The sequence below is a fragment of the Monodon monoceros genome, unplaced genomic scaffold (genome assembly GCF_005190385.1).
Source record: "Monodon monoceros isolate NGI ecotype Baffin Bay Population unplaced genomic scaffold, NGI_Narwhal_1 Super_Scaffold_16, whole genome shotgun sequence".
In the NCBI taxonomy this organism is placed as follows: Eukaryota; Metazoa; Chordata; class Mammalia; order Artiodactyla; family Monodontidae; genus Monodon; species Monodon monoceros.
This window is the reverse complement of record NW_021703772.1, coordinates 323878-346201: the sequence shown is the minus strand read 5'-3', so window position 1 is coordinate 346201 and position 22324 is coordinate 323878. Positions and strand designations below refer to the sequence as shown.

The 22324-nt window shown below is 59.0% G+C and overlaps 2 protein-coding genes across 7 annotated transcripts in view; one reads left to right on the top strand and one right to left on the bottom strand.

The window, feature by feature from the left end:
• Positions 1-138, bottom strand: part of THAP4 (THAP domain containing 4) — a 40696-nt gene extending 40558 nt beyond the window's left edge. The window contains exon 1 of the mRNA XM_029226133.1: positions 1-138. Coding sequence (XP_029081966.1) covers positions 1-77 — 77 coding nt within the window. The 5' untranslated portion in view covers positions 78-138.
• Positions 139-650: 512 nt separating this feature from the next.
• Positions 651-20808, top strand: ATG4B (autophagy related 4B cysteine peptidase). 6 transcript variants are annotated; one of them, XM_029225333.1, is made up of 14 exons: positions 662-748; positions 9247-9348; positions 9500-9571; positions 11157-11255; positions 11654-11755; positions 12282-12354; positions 14520-14599; positions 16937-17130; positions 17620-17698; positions 17892-18037; positions 19216-19272; positions 19543-19636; positions 19749-20023; positions 20555-20769. In XM_029225333.1, the coding sequence occupies exons 1-13, from the start codon at positions 739-741 to the stop codon at positions 19958-19960; spliced, it is 1320 nt and encodes a 439-aa protein (XP_029081166.1). In that variant the 5' UTR covers positions 662-738; the 3' UTR covers positions 19961-20023; positions 20555-20769. The 6 variants fall into 6 exon arrangements, with proteins under 6 accessions (XP_029081170.1, XP_029081166.1, XP_029081167.1 ...); XM_029225334.1 differs by having other exon boundaries at positions 697-748; positions 9500-10313; XM_029225336.1 differs by lacking the exon at positions 662-748 and adding an exon at positions 10288-10313.
• Positions 20809-22324: the final 1516 nt, after the last annotated feature.

Sequence of the window (22324 nt, the reverse complement as noted above, 5' to 3'; positions counted from 1 at the left end):
CTGTGGAAGGAGACGGCGCGCTTTTCCCCCTTGCCCTGCCGGTTGGAGCAGTTCGCGGCCGCGCAGCAGATCACCATCTCGGGCCTCGGGCCGCCGCGCCGCCGCCAGGCTCCGGCCCTCGTCTCGCCGCGCCGAGCCCCGGGCGGGACCGCCCCGAGGGGAGGGCGCGCGGCGACACGGCTGCGGGACGTGGGAGCCAGCCCCGCGGCTCCCGCCGTACGGCAAGATGGCGGCGCCCGGCCGCCCGCCGCCCGGCCGCCAGGCCCGGTCCTCGGCGCGCCCTGGATACCCGGCACCTGGCGGGGCGCAGCCCGCGGCTCGCGGCGTCTAGGGTGGGCGGGGGCGCCCCGGGCCGGCAGCGCCCTGCGGCGACATAGCGCATGGGGGGCATCCGTACGGCAAGATGGCCGCGCCGGCGGGCCTGAGCGCACGACGGGCTCACGAGCCCGCCCCGGTGCCCTGCTGCCCGCTCGCGCCTGCTTCCGCTGCCCCGGTGGGTCGCTGCTGGGATTCCCGGAAGCACGACGCAGGCCGCCGTGGAGCCGAGCGCGCGGGCCCGGGCCTCCGCGCTGGGTCCGCCGTACGCCAAGATGGCGGCGGCGCACTTCCGTCGCGTACTTCCGGCCCCGCCCGCGCCCGCACCCGTTCGGTCCGGATTGGCCACGGCGGCGGCCCGTCGCGTCTCTCTGCGGAACCGTCGGAGCGACGCCGGGCTCAGTCGGAGGCTCTGGAGGGAAGATGGACGCAGGTGAGGGCCGGCGGGGCGCGGGGGGACCGGGGCGGCGCTCGCCGGGCAGCTTGGCGCCGAGGTCTGGGCCGGGGCTTCGCCGGCGCGGCCTGGGCGCGGGGCGGAGCGGGGCCCTGGGGCGGAGCGGGGCGCGGGCGGCGTCCGCGGGAGGCCGGCGCGGGTCTGACAGCCCCGTTTGCGTGTCTCGCTCTTTTCCGGGCTGCCCACAGCGCCCAGGCGGCCGGTCCCCCGGGCCCGCGGCCGGCTCGGACGATCGGGGCAGCGCGGCGTCCGGGACGGCGGGTGGGGACGCCGAGCGGTGCTGGAGGCCGGGCGGAGCCGGTCCATGACATCGCGGTGGGGAAGCTTTTGTCCGTTCGCTAGGAGTTACGAAGGGGAAACTTTCACTCTTATAAAGTTAAGGGGGTGGGCTGGAGGCGAGCAACATACTCCACCACTCAAACCATACGCATTTTTTTTTTTTCAAATTCAGTAACCAGTAGGTGATCTAAGCGTTTTCCGTGACTGAAAAGATTGACTGAATCCATCTTATCATGTCTTAATTCTCTAACACAAAGTGTGTGGGGGCTGGGGTGGGAGGGTGTGTGCGTATACGTACGTATGTGTACATCTGTGGATGTGCTGTTTTGCTCTGTTTCATCATGTTTCTGCTCCAGGGGGGAGAATTGTCTAATTTTTGCTGGCACGCTATTTTGGATATTTGTCCAGTATCCTTGAAAGCATTCTTACACCTTGAAAGGCCCTCTTTTTCATCCCACAGCAGTTTTAGTTCTTTTGTAACTTGTAGGGAGTGATTTGTATTCAAGTATCCCCACATCTGTAAAAACTTTCTTCTGGTTTAATTCCACCTATCATTCTGGATGGCATTGTTTTTGCCTCATTTTTTTTTTTTTTTCCTGGTAGCTGCAGTGTAAATTTAGTGAACTCTCAGTTTGGAAACTGTAATATAGACCTGTATGGCCAATATTTCAGTGACTTGTGGCATCTTGTCACTTAAGTCACAAGGTAGTAGGACAGAATGGTAGCCATGACTCCCGAAACATGATGTTAACCAGAAGTATTGTGAAGTTGTTCAAAACAGAAAAAGTACTAGGCCCGGGGTCAGGGAAGGAATAGAATTACTTAGTCATCTACTTTCTTTTAGGTTATGACTGCTCGGGAGCCTAAGAGCATTCATTGGGAGACTCGGTTAGGGTGGAAGGCACAGTTTTGTGATGGTCGTTTTACGTTAAACGTGAAAACCATCACGTTAAAGTTGAGTAGCCACATGGCGATACCTCATGGGACACAGATCAGTGCTTCAAAGCAGAAAAGCTGTTCACGTTTGAAGGCCTCTCCTGGTGCTAATAAAAGCGTGTATGACATTTGCAGGGTGTTGCGGAGAGTTTCTTTCTGCTGTGGTGCTGTACCACCTTTTAGGAGGATTAATGGTCCAGCCTCCCCTGATCCCTGGAGTCCTTACAGATTCTGCCTTCCTTGCCAGATGTTATGCAGTTCCTGGTTGTTTTTATAGTCATCCGTTCAATGACTATACTTATTACTGAGTGTGGGTTTGTGTCTGGCATTGTTCTAGACCCTGGGGCTAGAGAAATGAACAAAATAGATAAAAACCGTGTGCTGGCTGACATGCTAGACATGACACCCACGGTGTGGCTCGTGGGCGGGTGATGTGGGTCAAACAGGAGGGGTTTGGAGTCGCCAGGATGGCCCGGAAAGGTCTCACCACAGAGGTAACTTTTGACCAGGACTCAGAAGCAGTGCTAGGGGAGGGCAGGCGTCCTGCTCCGGGAGCATCCAGTGGCCAGTGAGGCCAGGGTACAGTGGGTGGGGGTGAGAGAGCTGAAGGCGGAGCAGCGATGCGGCCCAGGTGAGGCCTTGTTGGATCGTGGTGAGGGCGTCCGAGCGGGCGGAAGATACTTCGGAGACTTTGAGAGGAGGAGTAACGCGACTTGCTCGGGCTGCTCTCCTGCAGACGGGCAGCAGCGAGGCCAGGAGACCAGTTAGGAGGCTGTTGCAGTACGCTGCGCGCGAACCCTTGGAGGCCTCGGTCAGCGTGGGGAGAGGGCGTTGACCTCTGGCTGCCTCTGCAGGTTGAGACAGTGGGACTGTACCAGTGGGACGTGGCGAGGGCGGGGTGGAGAGGGAGGGGCTGGAGATGGTGAGGTTATGGCTTGAGCTGAGAAACTCAGGTGGGGAGACGTGGGGAGATCCCGCTTGGTGGGGAGATCCCGCTTGGTGGGGAGATCCCGCTTGGTGGGGAGCTGTTAGGAGTTTGGTCTTGTACATGGTGACCATGAGGTACCTGCTAGATGTCCATGTTGTGACGTCCAGAGAGCCTTGGGTCTGCAGGCCTGGAGCTGAGGGAGGAGGGCGGGGCTGGAGGTAGAAGTGTGCGGGGGGCCACTTTGGATGAGGTCACTGAGGGTCTGAGTGTGGGAGGAGAGAGACAGAGCTGGGGATGGGGCCCTGGGGCTGCTGCATAGAGGTCTGAATGTGGCAGGCAGGCCCCAAGCACTGTCCGTTCAGACACGCTCGAGGGGCTTCCCCGGTGGTGCAGTGGTTGGGAATCTGCCTGCCAACGCAGGGGACACAGGTTTGAGCCCTGGTCCAGGAAGATCCCACATGCCGCGGAGCAACGAAGCCTGTGCGCCACAACTACTGAGCCTGCGCTCTAGAGCCCGTGAGCCACAACTACTGAGCCTGCATGCCTAGAGCTCGTGCTCCGCAACAAGAGATGCGACCGCAATGAGAAGCCCGCGCACCGCAACGAAGAGCAACCCCTGCTCGTCACAACTAGAGAAGGCCCGCGCGCAGCAACGAAGACCCAACGCAGCCAAAAAAACCCCGCTCCAGTTGGCACTTAAATCAACACGCTGTCTGTTCCTTGAAGACAGAGCTGGTGTCTTGTGCTTCATCTCTGGTACTTTACCAGATTGTGTCTGGTATGTGGCTGGCCATTGAAGAAGCAGAACTTGAATTGGTGTTAACGCACACATCCCTGTCCTGTAGACGTTCCTGGGCTGCAGAGTCTGTAACGGAAATGCAGTGTGTTGGAGTCAAGTGTGGCTGATGAGGGCAGCTCACTGCAGGGCAGCAGGGCTCGCTGTGGACGCTCTGTCCAGCGTGGCCACTGAAGCGGCGTGTACAGTATTCTCATGCCGCTGAAGTTCCAGCTTTTCTTCCCTTCCATTCTCCTTCCCTTCCTTCCTTTTTTCATTTGGAACTGAACCACCAGCGTTTTCATATAAACTATTTGGGATTGGAAAAAACTATTTGCAAACCTGTTATCTTAAACATAAGCATTTTCTGAAGGAAAGGAAGATTCCTTGTTTTAATTTTATTCATAAAGCATATATAATATATGTATTTACGGAGTATAATCTCTCAGAAGCATAAGCATTTTGAGGAAATGTCTTTGAAATGTGGTACATTACACTTAGCTCTAAAAGAAAAGTAATGGTGCATGATTTTTGTCGTTCTCCCTGGTTGAGTTATGTAATTGGGACTGTCATGTGGTTACATTTATGGAGCACAGTTTGCTATTTTCTATCATATTAATAACATTAAATTGAAACATTTTAAAAATGGAATTGCCATTCTGTTAAAAGGCTTTCCACTTCCTCTTCTGGGTGTGATCAGGGACACCCTAGGGAGGAAGAGGTGGAAAATCAGGCGTTTGGGACCCAGGTGACCAGGTGGGAAAGGTGTTTCTAAAAGGCTTCTTTCTCAAGGTGGATGGTGCCTGTCTTGCTTCTTCTGTGTGTCATCTTATTTCAAATTAAAATCATGGGACTTCCCTGGTGGCGCAGTGGTTAAGAATCCGCCTGCCAGTGCAGGGGACACAGGTTCAAGCCCTGGTCCGGGAAGATCCCACATGCCGCAGAGCAACTAAGCCCGTGCGCCACAACTACTGAGCTACAACTGCTGAGCCCGCGTGCCTAGAGCCCGTCCTCTGCAACAAGAGAAGCCACCGTAATAAGAAGCCCGTGTACTGCAATGAAGAGTAGCCCCAGCTCGCCGCAACTAGAGAAAGTCTGTGTGCAGCAACAAAGACCCGATGTGGCCCAAAATTAATTAATTAATTAATAACAAAAAAAATTAAATTAAAAAAAGATTTAAAAAAATTAAAATCATTATCTGGGCCTCTGGAGACTGGCATTCTTTGGGAAGTTGGGCTCCTTTTAACTCAGGAGGTGTGTGAACTTCAAATGAAATGATGTCGGATGTGAAGGTGCTGAGGTTATCACAGGGCTGTGGTGTGAGACGAGGTAGCCCTCTGGGCGGAGTGCGGAGGCTGCTGGCCTCAATCCCCAGTGGAGCTGGTCAGCCTGAGAACAGTCGATGACGAACCTTCGAGGGGTGGGCTCCTCGTGTTGGTCGGCCTCTGTGAAGCTCAGTGATTGCGAACTTTAGTTTTAAAAGGGAAAAGTATTAGTTTTTCTGTTGGAGTCTTTTCTGGACTGGTGTTCTGTAATGTTTTCTGTTCTGCACAAACATGAATACATATTTGTGGCTAAATTAATACCGATGATAAAACAAAAGTGTTGTTTGGTTCAGGGAAGGGGTAATTTAGTTTCCTCTTGTAAGTAATGAGGTCTGAGATCACACGAGGAAGAGGCACAGGAGGTGCTCAGAGCCATGGCTGGGGATTGCCCACGGTGCTGGAACCCGTCCTGTGCTCTCAGCCCACTGGGCAGAGCTGGCAGCTTCTCCCCATTTCGTGGGTGAGGAAACTGAGGCTTAGAGATTTGAGTCGGGTGTCATACAGCTAGCGTGTGGGTTCTCTGTCTCCAAAATCAAATCTTAATACAAATTAGGAAGTTGAACACTGGAGGTGAATGGAATTCAGAAAAGTCTTTCATTTCTCCGTTACACAGGCTGAGCCGAAGGTCAGGGAGCTGGGGGTCCGGTCCAGGTGCCCCGGCCCGTGGCCTCGCGGGTGGGTGTCAGGAGGGAGGGTTGGTCCCGTCCTCTGCGCAGGCCCGCGGGGACTTTCTGACAGCGGCCCGGGAACGAGAAGCCCTCCGCTCACCGCTCTTCTGGTTGAAGCCGCCGCAGGTCCGTCTCTGTGCTGCTTCCCGGGGTGGAAGCCTGAGGACAGTGAAGCAGCCCGGGAAGTGGCCGGCGGCCCTGCCCTTGCGATCGGGCTCCGTTACCGGGTCCGGGTCAGGTAAAGTCACTCGGGCGGTGGACATCGTCCCGGGTGTTGCACCTCCCTGTGGTCGCGGGCCTTGGAGACGAGGTCTCCTACCCGCTTCAGCGATGCCCCGTGTGCGCTGCCCATCGCCACCCAGTGAGGATCGGAGCTCTTCTTGTGTGTTGACGTGTTTCTTCCTCCCGTGAGCCTCGAGGAAAGCAGCACCACTCCTGCTTTACCAGCGAGGAAACAGGCGCGGAGGGTTCCCACGGGGGGAGCGACGGACTTCTGGCCCCGCGCGCTGGCCGGATGCTCTGCCCGGTGCCCCGTGTGGCCCGGAGAGGGGAGCAGGGCCTGCGGGGTGTCCGCGGCTGGTTCAAGAGGCAGGTGTGACCCACACCCAACAGGGGGCAGGCCTCGGATGGTCCTGCCATCAGGAGGAGCAGGGAGGTGTGGGCCCAAGGGACTCGGGGACCACCTGCATTGTCACCTCCCGGCCGCACCTGAGCTGCCGGGCCCTGCGGCTGCCACCTTGCCCATTTTTTCCCTTCAGGTGCCTCACGCAGTGAGGACTCTAAAGGCTGAGACTGCACAGCCGTCATTCTGTTAGTTACAGCAGGAAGCTCGGTGATGTGTTCTAACTTAATAGGTAGGATACCTGTTACTACCTTCCCTCTGAAGTTGGCTTTGTTGCCTGTAAAGTTGGCTCGTTACCCTGAGAGATGTGCCTGCTTTGCATGTGGTGTCTTTGGAGGTGAAAAATCCCCTCCGCTGCAGGGCGGCCGGCCGTCGTCACCTGGCTTTCAGAACGAGCCTTGTTTCCTTCTCTTCCTTATCTGCTTGTCTCCCTCGTGGTGGTAGTTTTCTCACTGTGGGAAGCTAGGTGTCTCAGGAGTGTCTCAACAGTCCTTTGATGTGTGCCGCGTCCCTCTGTCGCTCAGAGCCTCCAGCGTTTAGAAGGCATGTCTGCCCTCAGTTCAAGGCTGCAGTCTCCTGGGGTCTCGGTCTAGCAGGGTGAGAGATACAGTCCCACAGCGCTGTCAGTTGAAATCAGGTCTTGTTTGCGTGCTTTTTTCTTGGAGTCATCTTTGTGGGTTTTGAGTGTACGTATCGTTTAAGCCTCGAGGTCAGAGAAGGCTGTGCTTTCTGAAGATGTGGGGTGGCTTTTGAGGGGCAGCAGAGACACATGATGTTTTCAGCTCCTTGAAAAGGTAGAACTTTAACTCATCTCAACTCGGTTTTTATAATCACCTGCAGAAACAAGTAATCTTATGTAAAAAAGGGAAGAGAGAAACTTGGACATTAAATTATTTACCCCGATCCCAAAGCGGCCTGGCTGACATCGTCTGGAGAGGTGTGGACAAGCAGACACATCAGAGAGAAAAGAATGTCTGGAAAGACATGTTCCCTGCCTTGCACCCAGCCCTCTGGGCAGCAGAGCTTGCTCTGGAAGCACAGGACTCCTCTGACCCTGTAGGATTTCAGGTGAAAAGAAAAAAGGCAGAGCTGGGTCTGGGTTCCCAACGTTCGAGAATTCTATTTTTTTTTTCTTTTTGCAAGGGGGAGGATCCCTTTTTTTAAAAAAATTAATTATTTTTGGCTGCGTCAGGTCTTAGTTGCAGTATGGGGTATCTTTTGTTGCAGCTCGCGGGCTCAGTAGTTGCAGTGCGCGGGCTTAGTTGCCCCGCGGCATATGGCATCTCAGTACCCCGACCAGGGATCGAACCTGCGTCCCCTGTATTGGAAGGCGTATTCTTAACCACTGGACACCAGGGAAGTCCCAGTTTGAGCATTCTTGAAGCGGTGAACACAGGGCCTTCTGTTGAAGCGGATTTGTTCGTTCAGTGAGTGCTGCTATCCCAGCCCTGTGACTGTGAATTTGCTGTGCATCCAGTTAATCCTTTCGGATGTAGTAGAATGGCTTGTCTTCGTCCTTGATGTTAGTGACACCAGCTGACCTTGGAGCCTTTTGTCTGCCAGCCTCCTCGTGAGCCCCTCATGGGAAGGGTTTCAGGGACACTTCAGCGCTGCGCTGCCAGGGCATCCTGTTATATGTTCCGTCTTATGGGTGAGGGGCTTTCCACACCAAGAGGCTAAGTGCCTGCTCGGGAGCCTCCAGCCTGTGAGGGCCAGAGCTGGGAGGTTGTGGGATGTGGGCTGGCAGGGATGTGCGTGCAGCAGGACACTGTGAGGCCCTGAGACATCTGGGTGGGGTGCTGTGACCACCACGTGGAAAAGGATGAAGAAGAAACCACAGGTGCGGCGTGGCTTCATTTATGGATCTACACATACAGGCTTCTGGAAGGAGAGTCAGTGCTGGGCACGAAGCTGAGGGTGATTTTTTACATTTTGTAGTCTTCGGGGGTTTTATTTTTTTTTATAAATAGCATATGTCATTTTTACCGAAAGGTAGGGCTGTTGAAAAATAAACTCCGGTGTGGGGGAAACGCATTTAATATCTTTGATTTTCCAAAGAGTTGGGTGCAGGTGAAGGGTAAGAGAGCACTGTGGAGCTGGTGAGGCAGCAGCTGGGGAGATGGGGTACCCGGGACACACTGTGTGCCCCTCACCTCGCGGGCAGTGGCTGAGCTCTGTCGCCTCCGGGGCCGTGTGCAGAGGGAGGGTGTCCTCTGCCGGAGCTCCAGGGCGGTAGGGACACGGCCTCTCGAGCTTCTCTGTGGAAGCCACACAGAAGGGGGTGCTCACAGAGGAGGCGCTCAGGCCTTGGACACACAGCAGGTGGACGCTGCTGCACACACGGCACCTCCTTAGGAAGTCGGGGTACACCCCCCAGGTTCCAGGCCTCGCGGCAGCCGGGGCCTTCAAGGGCTTTGCACTAGTTTCGGGAGGTCAGTGTCCCTCCCGGGAGTAGCGCTCTGCCCCTCTGCTGCTCACTGCATTACGGCTCCTAACCCAGAAGTCGGGATGGCCTGGGAGCCCTGGGACGGCCAGGAGAGCTTGCTCGACCTTCTGTGCCATCTGGGGCCGCCCTCGTGTACAGAGATAAAGGTTTGGGCTCTTGTGTTTTTGTCTTTTTAGAGTTAAATCTAAACCAGTTAAGGGCTTAAATCAGGTGCCTTTTTTTCCCCTCCTTTCTGTGCCCTGGGCCTGGCCCCCAGCTGGTCTCTCATCCTTGGGTCTGCCAGACAATGACTCTGTCTTGAATTTGAGAGGCTCAGGAAGTGGGTGCAGGGCCGCTGCCACGTCGCGAGTGTTTGATTTCTCAGTGTAGTGGTGTGGCTGGTGCACTGAGATACAGAATTCCACGTGGGCTCTTTGTACGGAGATGCTATAAATTATCTCTGATATTGTTTTATGAAATCATAGAACTGTCATCAGAGTGTGTCTTTGCTTTCCATAGCTACTCTGACCTACGACACTCTCCGATTTGCTGAGTTTGAAGATTTCCCCGAAACCTCGGAGCCTCTTTGGATCCTGGGTAGAAAGTACAGCATCTTCACAGGTACCAGCCCTGCCGGAGCCTGCTGTGCTCTGCGTGCTCAGTCTGCAGAAAGGACTGTTTGGTGGTGGTAGTTATCTGCTGTCTCTCTGTAACATGTGCCCTGGAAACTTACAGCTGTGTGTGCATGTTTCTTCTCTCGAACGCTCTCTAGAAAAGGACGAGATCTTGGCCGATGTGGCCTCGAGACTTTGGTTTACATACAGGAAGAACTTCCCGGCCATTGGTGAGTACTGTCTGTTACAACGTGGGATGAAGTGCATGTGATTCAAGAGGAAAACTTAGGTTTCTAGCTTTGACTTCAGTGTGTCAAGTACTTGTCACTTGGTGTCATCCTGAGGCAACCCTAGTTAAATAAACCGGCTGAGGTCTTGCGCCTGGTGGTGGCAGAGCTGGATTCCAAACCCAGGGCCCCTGATTCTGCTGAGGCAGTGCTGTTTCTGACTGTAAGCCACACTCTATTACTGGGGCCTAAAATCTGGATAATGGGTCACGACCGGCATTGGAAACGTAGAGCAGAACGGGGCGGGAAGCGGTGTGGCATGTCATGGTCACGCTGCGGCCTGCTGCTCCCCAGGGGCTCGTGTGCCTGTGCATCTGGTGTTGTCCTGGGTCGTAGCTGTACAGCCTGCTTCTTGCTGTCGGTCCAGGATGTTGGGATGCCCTTGCTCCGTACCCGTTGCCTTTTCTAGTATCTCCCACACCTAGTTGTGGTGGGAGCTGAAGGTGGATGTGACATGTTTCACGTGATATGAAAGCATGTTCCATTGAAGTGATTCTCCTCGCGGTACCCCTGGAGGTGGACAGATGGGGCCTGGCTCCGCGCCTGGCCTCTGCCAGTCGGAGAACCCCAGGCCGAGGTTTGGGACCAGGAGGCGGCCCTGCCTTGGCGGCCTGTCTCGATTGGTCCCACTGCTAGATGTGCTTCCATCCGTCCGCCAGAACTCGACGTCTGGGAACACTGGAAGGTAGGGGGTGTGGCCATTATCACCAGGGTTAGTGTCTAGTGACAGGGCTTGTCAGACATGCTCGGGAAATGTTGGTTCATCCAGCAAAAGTTCTCCTTTCACCCCTACTTGGCCCTGGACTCAGGGGTGGGGTCGCCTGGCCTGTGAGGCTCACTGTGTGGTCAGGAGGACAGACACCTGACCTACAGCGTCCTGAACCCATAGGTGTCTGAACCCACAGGGGCAGGGCAGGCTGGAGGGCAGCCCTGTGTTTGGAAAAGCCATCGGGTGGAGCGTGGTGGCTTTCCCGGCCGTGTGGTCTGTGTCGGCCTTGGCTGCGTGGAGCCGACCGTGTGGGGCGTGGGTGGGTGGCTGGGGCTGTTTCTGCACACCTGGCTCTGCCTCCCCCAATCCCGCCGCTGCCCCAGGAGGCGGGCCTTGTCCCCTGCGCGTGTGTGCGGGAGGGGCTGCTGGAGGGGCGGGCAAAGGATGCAGCCCCCCCACGGTGGCCCGCGTGGTCTCAGCGCTGTTTCCTGTCATCTTTGGGCCTGTCTCACGCACACCTGGTACCGCGGTGCCCAGCGTCAGAGTCTCCCTGTGCCCTGGCCGGTGGACGGCGTTTTCTGCATTACTCATGAGGCTGAGCATCTTTCCATGTTTCCAGACATTCTTTTCTCTCTGTGACTTGTTCACGTCTTGGCCCATTTTGAGGGGGTTGTTAGGACGTTTCACTTCCCAGCAAATGCAGCCTTGGTGTGAGCAGGTTCACGTGGCATGTGTCGCCTGATGCGGAGGTGACCCGTGCGTGGGCTCCTGGCCTCGGTCTGACGGTGAGTGCCTCTCTCTCTCTGTCCTCCACGGCAGGGGGCACCGGCCCCACCTCGGACACGGGCTGGGGCTGCATGCTGCGGTGTGGACAGATGATCTTTGCCCAAGCCCTGGTGTGCCGGCACCTGGGCCGAGGTGAGTCAGCCTGGGGCGGCCACGTCTGCAGGAAGCCAGGAGGGTGGTGGGGCCAGGTCGGCGGGAGTGGGTCACCACGAGACGCTTTAGGATTTGGGGTTTCCTTCAGCGACGACCCAGTGGTTCTCGTTGGTTAGAGAAAGGGGCTTTAAAGAAATGCTGATAAACGTTTGTCTTGTAGAAATTATTTTTAAACTACTGAGCCATTCTCTCCTTTCTGTATGGATTTGTCTTGATGTGTTGGCATCTGTGTATTTGAAATCCCGGAGAACTCGGTTCTTAAATTTAGAAAGGTTCACGAGAGGTTTGGATACCATGAGTGCCTTGAGTGCCTTAGAAAAACGAAACCTTCTTGCCTGTATTTTGGTGAAACTGAACTTCGTCTGTGTCTCCCGTAGACTGGAGGTGGACGCGGCGGACGAGGCAGCCGGACAGCTACTTCAGCGTCCTGCACGCGTTCCTGGACAGGAAGGACAGCTGCTACTCCATCCACCAGATAGGTGGGGGGTGGCAGCACGCCGGGCCCATGCCTCAGGACGCTGCGGCGTCGGGTCCCCGAGAGCTCTGGCGTGCTGTGAGGCACAGGCCAGCAGGGTGGGGACGGCCCTGGGCCAGTGGTGAAGTGCTGTGAGGCGCCCCGTCTCTGGACACCAACTTGGTGGCTTTGGAGGCTGGTCCTCCCGGGCTCCGGCCGGCAGTCCGGGCGCTCCTGTGTCTTAATCCAGCTTCTGAGCGTCGTGTCTCCACCTGTACACGGAGGTGCGGGTAGAGCCCTGAACTCGCTCGCCTGGGTCATGTCCCCAGTCCTGCTGCCCGGTGCAGGTCGGTGGGGAGGGGACATCTTGAGGAGGAGTCTGTCCCTTTGGGAGGACGCGTCCTGGTGCCAGTCAGGAGCTCGTGCCCAAGGCAGGCTTCCTGTGACGCGCGCCTCACGCCACACGTGCTGGGATCGGCCTCTGTGAGGCGCAGGGAGGGGTGTGGGGGTGGCGGGGCACGTGTGCCGCTGACCGGCTCTGTTTCCTGCAGCACAAATGGGAGTCGGCGAGGGCAAGTCCATCGGCCAGTGGTATGGGCCCAACACCGTCGCCCAGGTCCTCAAGTAGGTGCCGAGCACGCTCCTGCCCTCCCTGCGGGGCGGCACGGGTGTCCGGGGTGCTCAGCCTTGCCTCAGTCTTTGCTGCTGAACGAAATAAGGGGTCTCGTCCTCTTTTCAGGACCCTCAGGAGGGTCCTCAGAGGTGACCGTGCCGGTGGTCTCGCGAATTGGGATTTCCGTTTCTAGTGAGGCTGAATGCCTTCATCCAGATGCAGCCACTGGATCGGGCCTTTGCTCCTTGTGTTTCGCGTCCCCTCCTGTGCCATGGTGTCTGGTGGCCTGAGAAGTGGGAAGTGGTCGTGGGGTGACGGCACTCAGGCAGGCAGCCTTTGGCTGCCTTGGGCCTCCGCCTCTGCTCCCGCCCATCCCCTTGCCTTGAGACCGCTGTCTTCAGCCTTGGCTCCCCGCGCGTCCGCCTCGCGCCTCTGCCGCCTGCTCCCGCGCTGCAGGAGTCCCCGTGGGCGCCTCCCTTTGACCCTGGGCCCAGCGTGAGCCTCCTCACCTGCTGCTGGGGTCAGTTCCTGGGGTCTAGGACACTTGCTTCGCTTCCTGTCCAACTTCCAGCTGATCCCCAAGCCCACTGTGTCTGTGTCTCCTTGCCCAGCCCCTGGGATTTCCAGCCCCCACTGCCCTTTAGCGTCCTGGCCCAGCCCCGCTGCCCTGAAGCAGCCCGGTCGAGGTCACAGTCAGTTCCATCATCACGTCCCAAGGCCGAGTTTCAGCCCCGACTTACTCAGCTGTCTGCAGGCAGCCCCCGGTGTGGGTGCTTGCCGCGCTCCTTGGAAACCTGGGCTGCTCAGCCGTCCTCCTCTGTCCATCTGGTTGCTGGCAGTGCTGAGCCCTGCGGGCTTGTCTCGCGCCTTTGGTCGCGGCTTTTCAGCTCCTGTTTGCGCACGCGCAGCTCCTGATTTGTCCCAACTCCAGACTCACAACCAGACGCTTATTCGGCAGTGCCCCTCAGATGCCCAAGGGGCATGTTGACCTAATAGCCCAGACCCAGAGCTGGCCTTGCCCTCTGCTCCAGCGCAGCCCACTGCTCCTACAGGAACGCAGCACCACCCTTCCAGGGGCTCAGGCCAAAAGCTGGGGTCACGCCAGACCCCTCTTCCCTTCAGCACAGCCCACCCGCGTGTGCCCAAGCTCTGAGCAGTGCTCTCTGCCCCCCTGCCCCTGCCCCCGGCCCCCCCTCGCCGCCTTCTCTCTACCATCCTGGCGTCTCCCTCCAAACTGCAGCAGTCACATACTCAAGAAACACGCTGGCCATCTGTTCCTCTTCTCTCAGCTGTCCTGGGGCTTCCCGCTGCTCCCGGGAGGGCGGCAGGCACAGGCCAGTGTGCCGGCCCTGTCCTCCCCCTACAGTGCTGTGCCCTTCGCCTGGAGCGCCCCCCAAGGCCTGCCACGTTGCTCCCCGGGCCTCTGCGCCGAGGCCTCTCCCACCCAGGCCTCCCTGCACCTGCGTCAGAGAAGCGCCCTCCCTTCTGCCCCTGCTCTGTGCTTTCCCCAGGCACTTAGCTCCCGTGGAGCGCCAGCCTCTCCTGGGACTTGGTTTCCTGTGTGTCCGTGTCTCTCAGCACGGGGGCCCACCTGGCCCTCGGTGAGCCCGGGAGGGCGGGGAGGGTGGTAGCCAGTGGAGCCCTGCACGTGGCATCCGCTCTGGCCTTCCCACCAGGAGACCAGGGGCCTCCGCCCTCCACCCGTGTCCGCAGGTGCGCTGGGTGCGCTCTTACCTGGGGAGCCCCTGCACAGCCCCTAAGGTGAGCTCAGAGGCCCTCCCGTCGTGCCTTCGGTCGCGGAATCTGCTCTTCTTTCAGAACCGTAATTCCTCGGCCACAGTGACCCACCCAGCACGGTGACTCCCTGCTGGGCTCTCTGTCACCCGCAGGTTCTCTGTGAGAACTCAAGCCGGCTGTTGGCTCAGGGGCCTTGGGGGATACGACGGGGCTGGGCCTGCCTCAGGCAGCGTCCGAGACCTGGGCTCACATTCTGGTTGTTGCCCGTGTCCAGCCTGATCGGGAAGTGGCACCCCGGCAGGCTCCTGCACAGGACCTGCCCTGCACGGTGGCGGCTGGGTGTGGCAAGCATGGGTCCCGGGCAAGAAGAAGCGGCCCGCAGAGGCCACAGGTCTTCGAGCTGTGAAGGCTCATCAGTGTGTTCTGCCCTCTCTGGTAGGAAGCTCGCCGTCTTCGACACGTGGAGCGCCCTGGCCGTTCACGTAGCGATGGACAACACGGTGGTGATGGAGGACATCAGTAAGTGAACCAGAGCGCGGTGTCGTGGCGGACGGGACCAGGGCAGCTCGCTTCCCTGCCTGGCCCGTGGGCCCTTGAGGGCGGTGCCGGCCAGGCTGAGCGGAAGGCCACTTGGTGCCCAGGCTGCTTCTGTGTCTTCGTTACAAATAATTGACGCCTGTGTGCTGGGTTCGACTGCAAGGCCCTGTGTGCCCTGATGCGCCACGAAGAAGGCGATTCAGACTGGCCCTGGCCATCTTGTCTTCCGGCCATGCCAGGCGCTACTGGAAGTGTTTAGAATTCTGAGGAGTACCTGGGTTCACGAGGTCTCCTGATGGAAAAGCAGAGAATTTAGACATGTTGACAATGCTAATGGGGCTAGAAAACTACAAATGGGGGCCTGGTGCAGCCAGAAACCCACCCCTTACTAACAGGGCGTTTGTATGGGACAGGCCACGCGAGGATGCAGTGAGCCCCGAGCTCAGCAACGACAGCCCTGCTTCCCTGCGCTTGTTCCAGAGGCACCAGAGGGGCCGCGCTAGTGGTGACCATCTGGTCAGCAAGGAAAATGTTCTCATCACAAAAGAGCCTCAGGATCAGCGAAGCAAAACTTATAGTAAATTAAGAGACAGTATGGCAGATCGAATGTATAAAAATAAAGTTACAAGGATATGAATAATACAGTAAAGAGAGTTTAGTGGAACATGTGTCAAATCCTAGATTCTGGTAGCAGAACATATCTTTTCAAAAATATCCATGGGACATTTATATAAACTAATGCAGAGTAGATAGAAAAAAGGACAAACTCTTACTACCTAGAAATGTCAAACTTCTGTTTTAGCTTTTGGGTCAAAAAGAGTCAAGTTTACAGACTACATATCAGAATCTGATGTGTACTGAACTCAGGAGAAAACACGTACCTTTAATACTGGTGACCAGATCATAAAAAGTGAAGATGAATAGACATCCTGCAGTTCAGCTCAGTTCTGGCCCTGTCTGCACACCTGGAGGTGGCATCAGACCCACAGACTGCCCCCCCGCCCCCAACTTAAGACCCCAGTGGCCAGTGCAGGTGGTCACCTGTGCTTCCGACAGACTGGCTATGGGTTGGAGGTTCCCACGACCGTCTCCTTGGCTCTGTTACTTTGCTGGAGCGGCTGGGAGATTCAGGAGCACGTCACTCACTAGGCCACAGGTGTGTTTAAGGACACACCTCAGGAGCAGCCCGATGGAGGAGATGTATGTGCCTGGGCCTTCTGGAGTTTATGGAGGCTTCGTGACACAGGCCCGTTTAGGTTTGGATTGGGCCTGTTGACCAGGAGCGTGCCTGGTGGCGGTGTCCACGGTAGAGCGACCCGGAAACGGCTTGCTCCCTGTCAGTAGCGCTGCCTCAGTCACCTGTTTAGGATGCGCCCCTGGTGCCTAGCGGCTCGCGAGTGATCTGGAAGGGATACGTTACACGCACTGAGGATTTACTACGTCGGGTCTGAAACGGTGGTCTCTCTAGTGCGTGCACCCCTTCCAGTTTATCTGCTGGCGCTCTTCTTGGGAAGAGCCCTCTGTTCTCACCTCTGCCCTCGCCTTACTTACATTTGGAAGACCTGTTTTTAGAGCCAGCAGCTTCGTGGATTCTGTTTTTAATTCAAGGTGTTATCCCTTATGGTCATTACTTACTCCTTGTCCCAAATTCAGCTGCCTCTTTGACAGAGTCCTGTCGTTTTTGTTGTTCAGTGTTCTCTTTCTGGCATTAACTAGACTCAGGCTCACCTGGTACATTCCCTGCCCCATCCCTGGAATCAGCCATTTTCCCCCTGGTTCCTTTTAGTGGGGAAAGGTGTTTAGGATCCACGGGCGGGGTGCCTGGTGTGCTTGAGGTACTGGAGTGGCTCTCTCCTACCACTGAACCCCGTAGTTAATCCGATTATTGAAGGATTACCCAGTGTGTTTAGACAGAAGAATAAGGAAGGAGAAAAGTTATCGCTCGATGCTGTCCTTGCTGAGGGGGGACCAGAGGGGCCCTGGGTCAGTGCTGCGTCCACCAGGCTGGTGGCTCTGTGGTGCTTGTCTTATTATTGCTTCTAAGATGCATGTAAATGTTTTCTTGCGTTATTTTGTGTGTATGCTTTATTTTACAATAAAAAATTTAAGTTAAACGCATAGAAAATGTGCAAATTTATTTTTTTTCCTCTGGGCAGCAGGGTTAGTGTTATACTTTATTTTCCAAGTTCGAGGTCTACTTCAAGTACTTGACTTTTTTATACTTGTTTCCTGTTAACAGTGTAAATCCTGTAACTGTTTCTCTTGGGTGAACTTCTGCCTACTTCGTTTAGCCCATAAAAGCATGTGTCCCTTTTTCAGGAAGGTTGTGCGGGAGCAGCCTGCCTTGTGCCGGGGCCGCAGCGCTTCCTGCAGGTTCCGAGCCGCGCTGTAACGGGCTCCCGGCTGGGCCCGAGGTCGCCAGCAGGCCGTCGCCATGGAGACCGCTGGTGCTGCTGGTCCCGCTGCGCCTGGGGCTCACGGACATCAATGCGGCCTACGCGGAGACCCTGAAGGTGGGTCTGTGCTGGCCGGTGCCCTCCCGCCTGTCCTCCCTGCCCACTGGGGGGCTGAGGCCCCGCGTCCTCCCGAAAGCACCAGCTGTCGCTGTCTTGCCCGGTCCAGCCCTCTGACCGCCCTGTGGGCCCCCGGCCCCCACCAGCTCACTCGTCCCTGCTGCCACCTCCCGCAGCCCTTGCCCCTCTTGCTGACGTGGAGCTGCTGGCCTCCCGTCTCCATCTCCGCCCCCCGCCCCCGCGGTGCGCCGGCCACTCCCCGTGCCTGTCCGCCCGGCGTGTGTGCAGGCTGGGCCAACCCTGTCTGCGCCTCCCCAGCCTCCCCTTGTCCCTTCCGGCTGCCCGGGGCTTTCCTGAGGACCTGCAGCCTCGGCGTCCGGAACCCGCACCCTGTGGGTCTGGTCTTCGTCTGCGGTTGTCCGCGCCTGGCGCTGCAGGGGGAGCGGGATGCCCCTCACTCAGTGGCCCGGCCTGTCTTCCGCCCCGCAGCACTGCTTCATGATGCCCCAGTCCCTGGGCGTGATCGGAGGGAAGCCCAACAGTGCCCGCTACTTCATCGGCTACGTGGGTGAGTGGGGTCTGCAGTGATGTCGGAGGAAGGGGCGTGGTCTCTCGGGCAGCCCCCCCCCCCACTTGACAGGCAGTGTGCCCCCACCTGGCCGGTGCGACGTGTGCCCTTTTCCCGTCCAGCCGCGTGGCGCTGGTGGCTGTGGTGAGGCAGCTCTGTCCGCCTCCCGCTGACCTGCCTGCTGCCCGCCCAGGTGAGGAACTCATCTACCTGGACCCTCACACCACACAGCCAGCCCTGCAGGCCGCTGAGCACTGCCCGATCCCGGACGAGAGCTTCCACTGCCAGCACCCGCCCAGCAGGATGAGCATCGCAGAGCTCGACCCGTCCATCGCCGTGGTGCGTCCCCCACTTGGTCCCGCTGTCGCCAGCTGCGCGCGCTTGTGCCCGGGTGTCCCGAGGCATTTGTGCCCAGTCCTGCTGCTGCTTTAGGATGAGAAGGAAAGCATCCCCGTTTCTGTAATCTCAGCGTTTTGGAATACGTATTATGCTCACGTGGCTTAGAACTCAAAGGAGCACGAAGGGCTGATGGCAGCCTCAGGTGCAGCCCAGGCAGGCGTGTGCGCGCGAGAGTGTCCCGCGTCGCTGCCCTGCAGCACCCCTGCGGGGCTTCTTGGTCTGTCTTCACTCTTTAGAGTAGCCCAGCCTGCACGGCGGTCCCTAGGAATGAACCTCCTCGCTTGCTCTCTTCTGATTACACGGCTGGAATTGTTGGTTGTTCTCAAAATAGGTTTGAAGGAGGCCAAAAACACCTATAGGAATCATAACACCCCTAGGGGAGTGATTAACTGAGTTGTGGACACGACGAGGCACTCGGCCCTGAGAAGGGACGACCCCAGACGCACTGCCCATGGGTCTCGGTCGCGCCCTGAGGTCGGTGGCGGCGGGCTGGCGCGTGGGGGCTCCGCTGTCACAGGAGGGCCCCCCCCCCCGCTGTGAGCTTGTGAACATCAGGTCAGGTGGGAGCGCGCATCCTGGCTCACGCGTCCGCGGAGGACGGCTGCTCCGGGGAAACAGGCCTCCGTCTTCCAGCCACATCCCGCGTGTTCTCACACCAGGGCCCTGAGAAGAGCCCCGAGTGCCTCTCTGGTTCCCCGGCTTCTTTTTCTCCACGTGGCGGGTTGAGCATTCCCAGTAGCTCATCCCAACCCTGGAGCCCTGCAGACGGTAGCTCCAGGGGGACGGGGTCCGCACGTCTGGTGTCCCCTCGGGAGGGGTCCGCTTATTCCCGTTGTGCCGCATGCTGTGGGCCACTAAGGCCCGCGGCCCAGCCCCAGGGGCACGGGGAGGGGCGAGCTCTCTGCTTTGCCCTGACTTGTCATTGTGACCGGCTCACTCCCCGGTCAGTCCAGGCAGAGGGCGAGGGTGGAGCCGTGGACGCAGCCCGCAGAGGGGCGTAGGGGCTGGAGAGGCGAAGGGGGCCAGGTGTGCGGTGGCCACCACGTCCAGGACGCGCACGGGGGCCGGCGGGTTTGACGTGTGTGCCACTTTCCGCTTACTGCTGGCTTTGGTTTCAGGGGTTTTTCTGTGGGACCGAGGACGACTTTAACGACTGGTGCCAGCAAGTGAAAAAGGTTGGTGGGGCCCCGCCCCCGTGCGGGTCTGAGGGTCCTTCCTCCCCTGCTCCGCTGGTGCTCGGCTGCACCGCGTCTTGCGCGCCTTGCCTGGTCCTTGGACGCCAGGTGCGTCCTTGCTGTGATCAAAGCGCGGGGGCCAGACTCTGCTGGAGGCTCACTGGGATTTCCAGTCCCGAGTCTGGGTGGTGAGGGGTGGCGGGCTTCCTGCCTGCGCACGGCGCCTCCCTCCGCCCACGGGGCCCCTGACGCGCTGTGTCCTGCTGACAGCTGTCCCTCCTTGGAGGCGCGCTGCCAATGTTTGAGCTGGTGGAGCGGCAGCCTTCCCACTTGGCCTGTCCTGACGTCCTGAACTTGTCCTTAGGTGAGTCCGGATGCCCCAGGGCCTCGTCTCAGGTGGGGACGGGGGCGTCCCCTGTCTTGAGGCGGGGGTTGCTGCCTGCGTGATGCTTCTGCCCTGCCCTCCACCTCCCCAGGTCCCGTCCCAGTTGCCTTTGACCTTTCACGCTGTGCGGCCCCTCGGCAGCCCCTCGTGAGTGGGACCAGGGACGCTGCTGGTGCTGCCCTCCCTCCTCCCACCCGCTTGGGGCAGCACACCCGCAGCCCGCCCGGGCCCTCCCGCGCTCCTCCCGTGGCCCCTGGTCGTGAGAGCCGGACCAGGCCAGGCTTCCTGGCTGATGTGGCATAGGTGGCTCCGTCCCCACTGCCCGGTGGCTCTGGGCTTGGGGGCGCCTCCCCCAGAGTGCATCAAGTACGTGGCACGTGGGGAAAGGGGACCCACCGGGGGGCCCTGAGCACATAGGGACTGCCTTGGGGAGGACTACAGACCACGCCTCACGGGAACCGCGGGGGTCGGGGTGCCAGCGCCAGACTCAGGACAGATGCCCCACCACACCTGGCTGGTGCAGGGGGTGGGCACCCCTCCTGGGATGGGACCCTTGCCCTCCTGGCCCCCGTTGCTTCCCTCTGGGCTCTGGTGAGGGGCGTGTCTGCCCCCAGCTGCACATGCCCTCACCCGCCCAGGCCCTTGTCCCTGTGCTCACAGGGCAAGAACCCCTCTCCTACCTGCTCGGACCCCCCGCCCGGGAGGAGGGAGCCTCAGCCGGGTGGTCCGGGCACCCTCCGACCTCCCTCCGCGCCCTGGCCGCCCTGGCCGGTCCGGCGCTCGGCAGGACCGCTCCTTCGTGGGGCGGGTGTGCTCACACGGGCCCTTGCTCCTCGGCCCGCACCCCAGGCTGAGCCACGCCTGGCACCTGGTGAGGTTTTGTCGTGTTCCTTCTAGATTCTTCTGACGTAGAGCGACTGGAAAGATTCTTTGACTCAGAAGATGAAGACTTTGAAATCTTGTCCCTTTGAGGATTCTGCAGTTGGGGGACGGTCTCACAGGCCCCGCAGGGGCGCTCGGCCGCCGCATCTCATCCCGCCCGCCGCCGCCCGCCCGCCTGCCGCCCACACAGAGGCCCGCACCGCTGGAGACCCAAGCGCCAGGCACCCATGAGGGGCTCTCCCGCCACACTGCCAGCCCTGCCCGGCCCCGCTTCCTCCTGGGCTCCAGGCCCGGGTTCGCTTTGGAATTAAAGTCCTGTTTGAAGTTTCGTGACGGACATGGCTTCTGTTGGGCGTGTCCTGAGCCAGGCTCCGAAGACGCGGCCTCCAGGGCCATCGCGGCGGGAGAAGGGGCTGAGGAACCACGGCCCGGGCCTCCTCGCATTGGGAGGAGAGGAGCAAGGGGTGGGGGCGGTGAGGCCCAAAGACGTCGCCGTGCAGGTGGCACCAGGACAGACGCGCCGCCAGAGCCGCAGGTGAGGCCGTGGGGCCCCCGAGCTGCTGCTTGCCTGTCGCTCCAGCATCCCCGGGGCCTTCCTCCACCTCCCGGTCAGCGAGGCTTCGGATGGTTTGGGGCCGGAGGGTCAAACCTCAGCTTTGTGCCTCTGCCCCTCGTGCCCGCTGGAGACCTTCTGGACGGACGCCAGCACCCGCCTCCTTCATTCAACCTGTGTTCTGGGCCCCGGGCACCGCCGCATGCAGTGGCTTTCGTCTCACCAGGGAGCGCAGGCGGGGGTTTGGGAGCCCAGGAGGTGGCAGCCTTCTCCCCGGGGGCCTTCCTTGCGGAGCCCCCACCGGCCCAGCGAGCGAGCAGAGGGCATCCCGGCCCCCCAGGTGTTGCCAACGTGAGTGCTTCCCTCCGTCTCCCATTCTCTCTCCCCCTCATCCCCCCGTCATCCTTCAGGTCGAGTTGGGTGAGAAGGTTTCCATTCCTTCTGCTGCGCCGCTGCTGGCGGCACGGACGGCGGAGGTGGGGGCCACCCTGAGCAGCGGGGGCTGTGTCTCGCGTGTGTCGGGAGAGGATTACTGAGGAGCGCTCACTCTTAGCCGTACAGTGCGCGATTCTTAATGGCAAATAACAGTTTCAATAGAAAACAAGGTTCGTCTGTGTCTTGATTTTCTCGGAGAATTTTTCGGAGCTGTAGTTGGACATGGTAAGAACGAGAACAAGGGTTTTCTAAGCTCACGAGGGTTCTGAGGAAGGACTTGGTGGATGGACGTGCTGAGCTCGTTCGTTGCCAGACCTGAGCGAGCGGCACCCTCCTATTTGGACCTGGTTCCGCGACGCTGACTCTCGACTCTCTCTGACTCGTGTGGTTTGCGTTGAAAGCAAAAAATGCAGGGGAGGGGCTTCCCTGGTGGCGCAGTGGTTGAGAGTCCACCTGCCGATGCAGGGGACATGGGTTCGTGCCCCGGTCCGGGAAGATCCCACATGCCACGGAGTGGCTGGGCCCGTGAGCCATGGCCGCTGAGCCTGCGCGTCTGGAGCCTGTGCTCCGCAACGGGAGAGGCCACAACAGTGAGAGGCCCGTGTACCGCAAAAAAAAAAAAAAAATGCAGGGGAGCCTGATTTTGGGAAGACGCCCTTCTTTCATAGACGGGGAGGGAGCAACTGCGGTGCCGGGTGGCGTGTTGGCTCCCTGGGCAGCGTCCCTGTAGGCGCCCCGTGCCTCAGCCGGTCACCCCCGAGCGGGTCACCAAGGATGTGAACAAGGGCCTCTCGCCC

Excerpts from the sequence above, each read along its gene's own strand:
- ATG4B (XM_029225333.1), top strand. Across the intron at positions 14,600-16,936 it reads GGTGGTGATGGAGGACATCA|GAAGGTTGTGCGGGAGCAGC; the intron begins GTAAGTGAACCA and ends TCCCTTTTTCAG. Across the intron at positions 19,273-19,542 it reads GGTGCCAGCAAGTGAAAAAG|CTGTCCCTCCTTGGAGGCGC; the intron begins GTTGGTGGGGCC and ends TCCTGCTGACAG.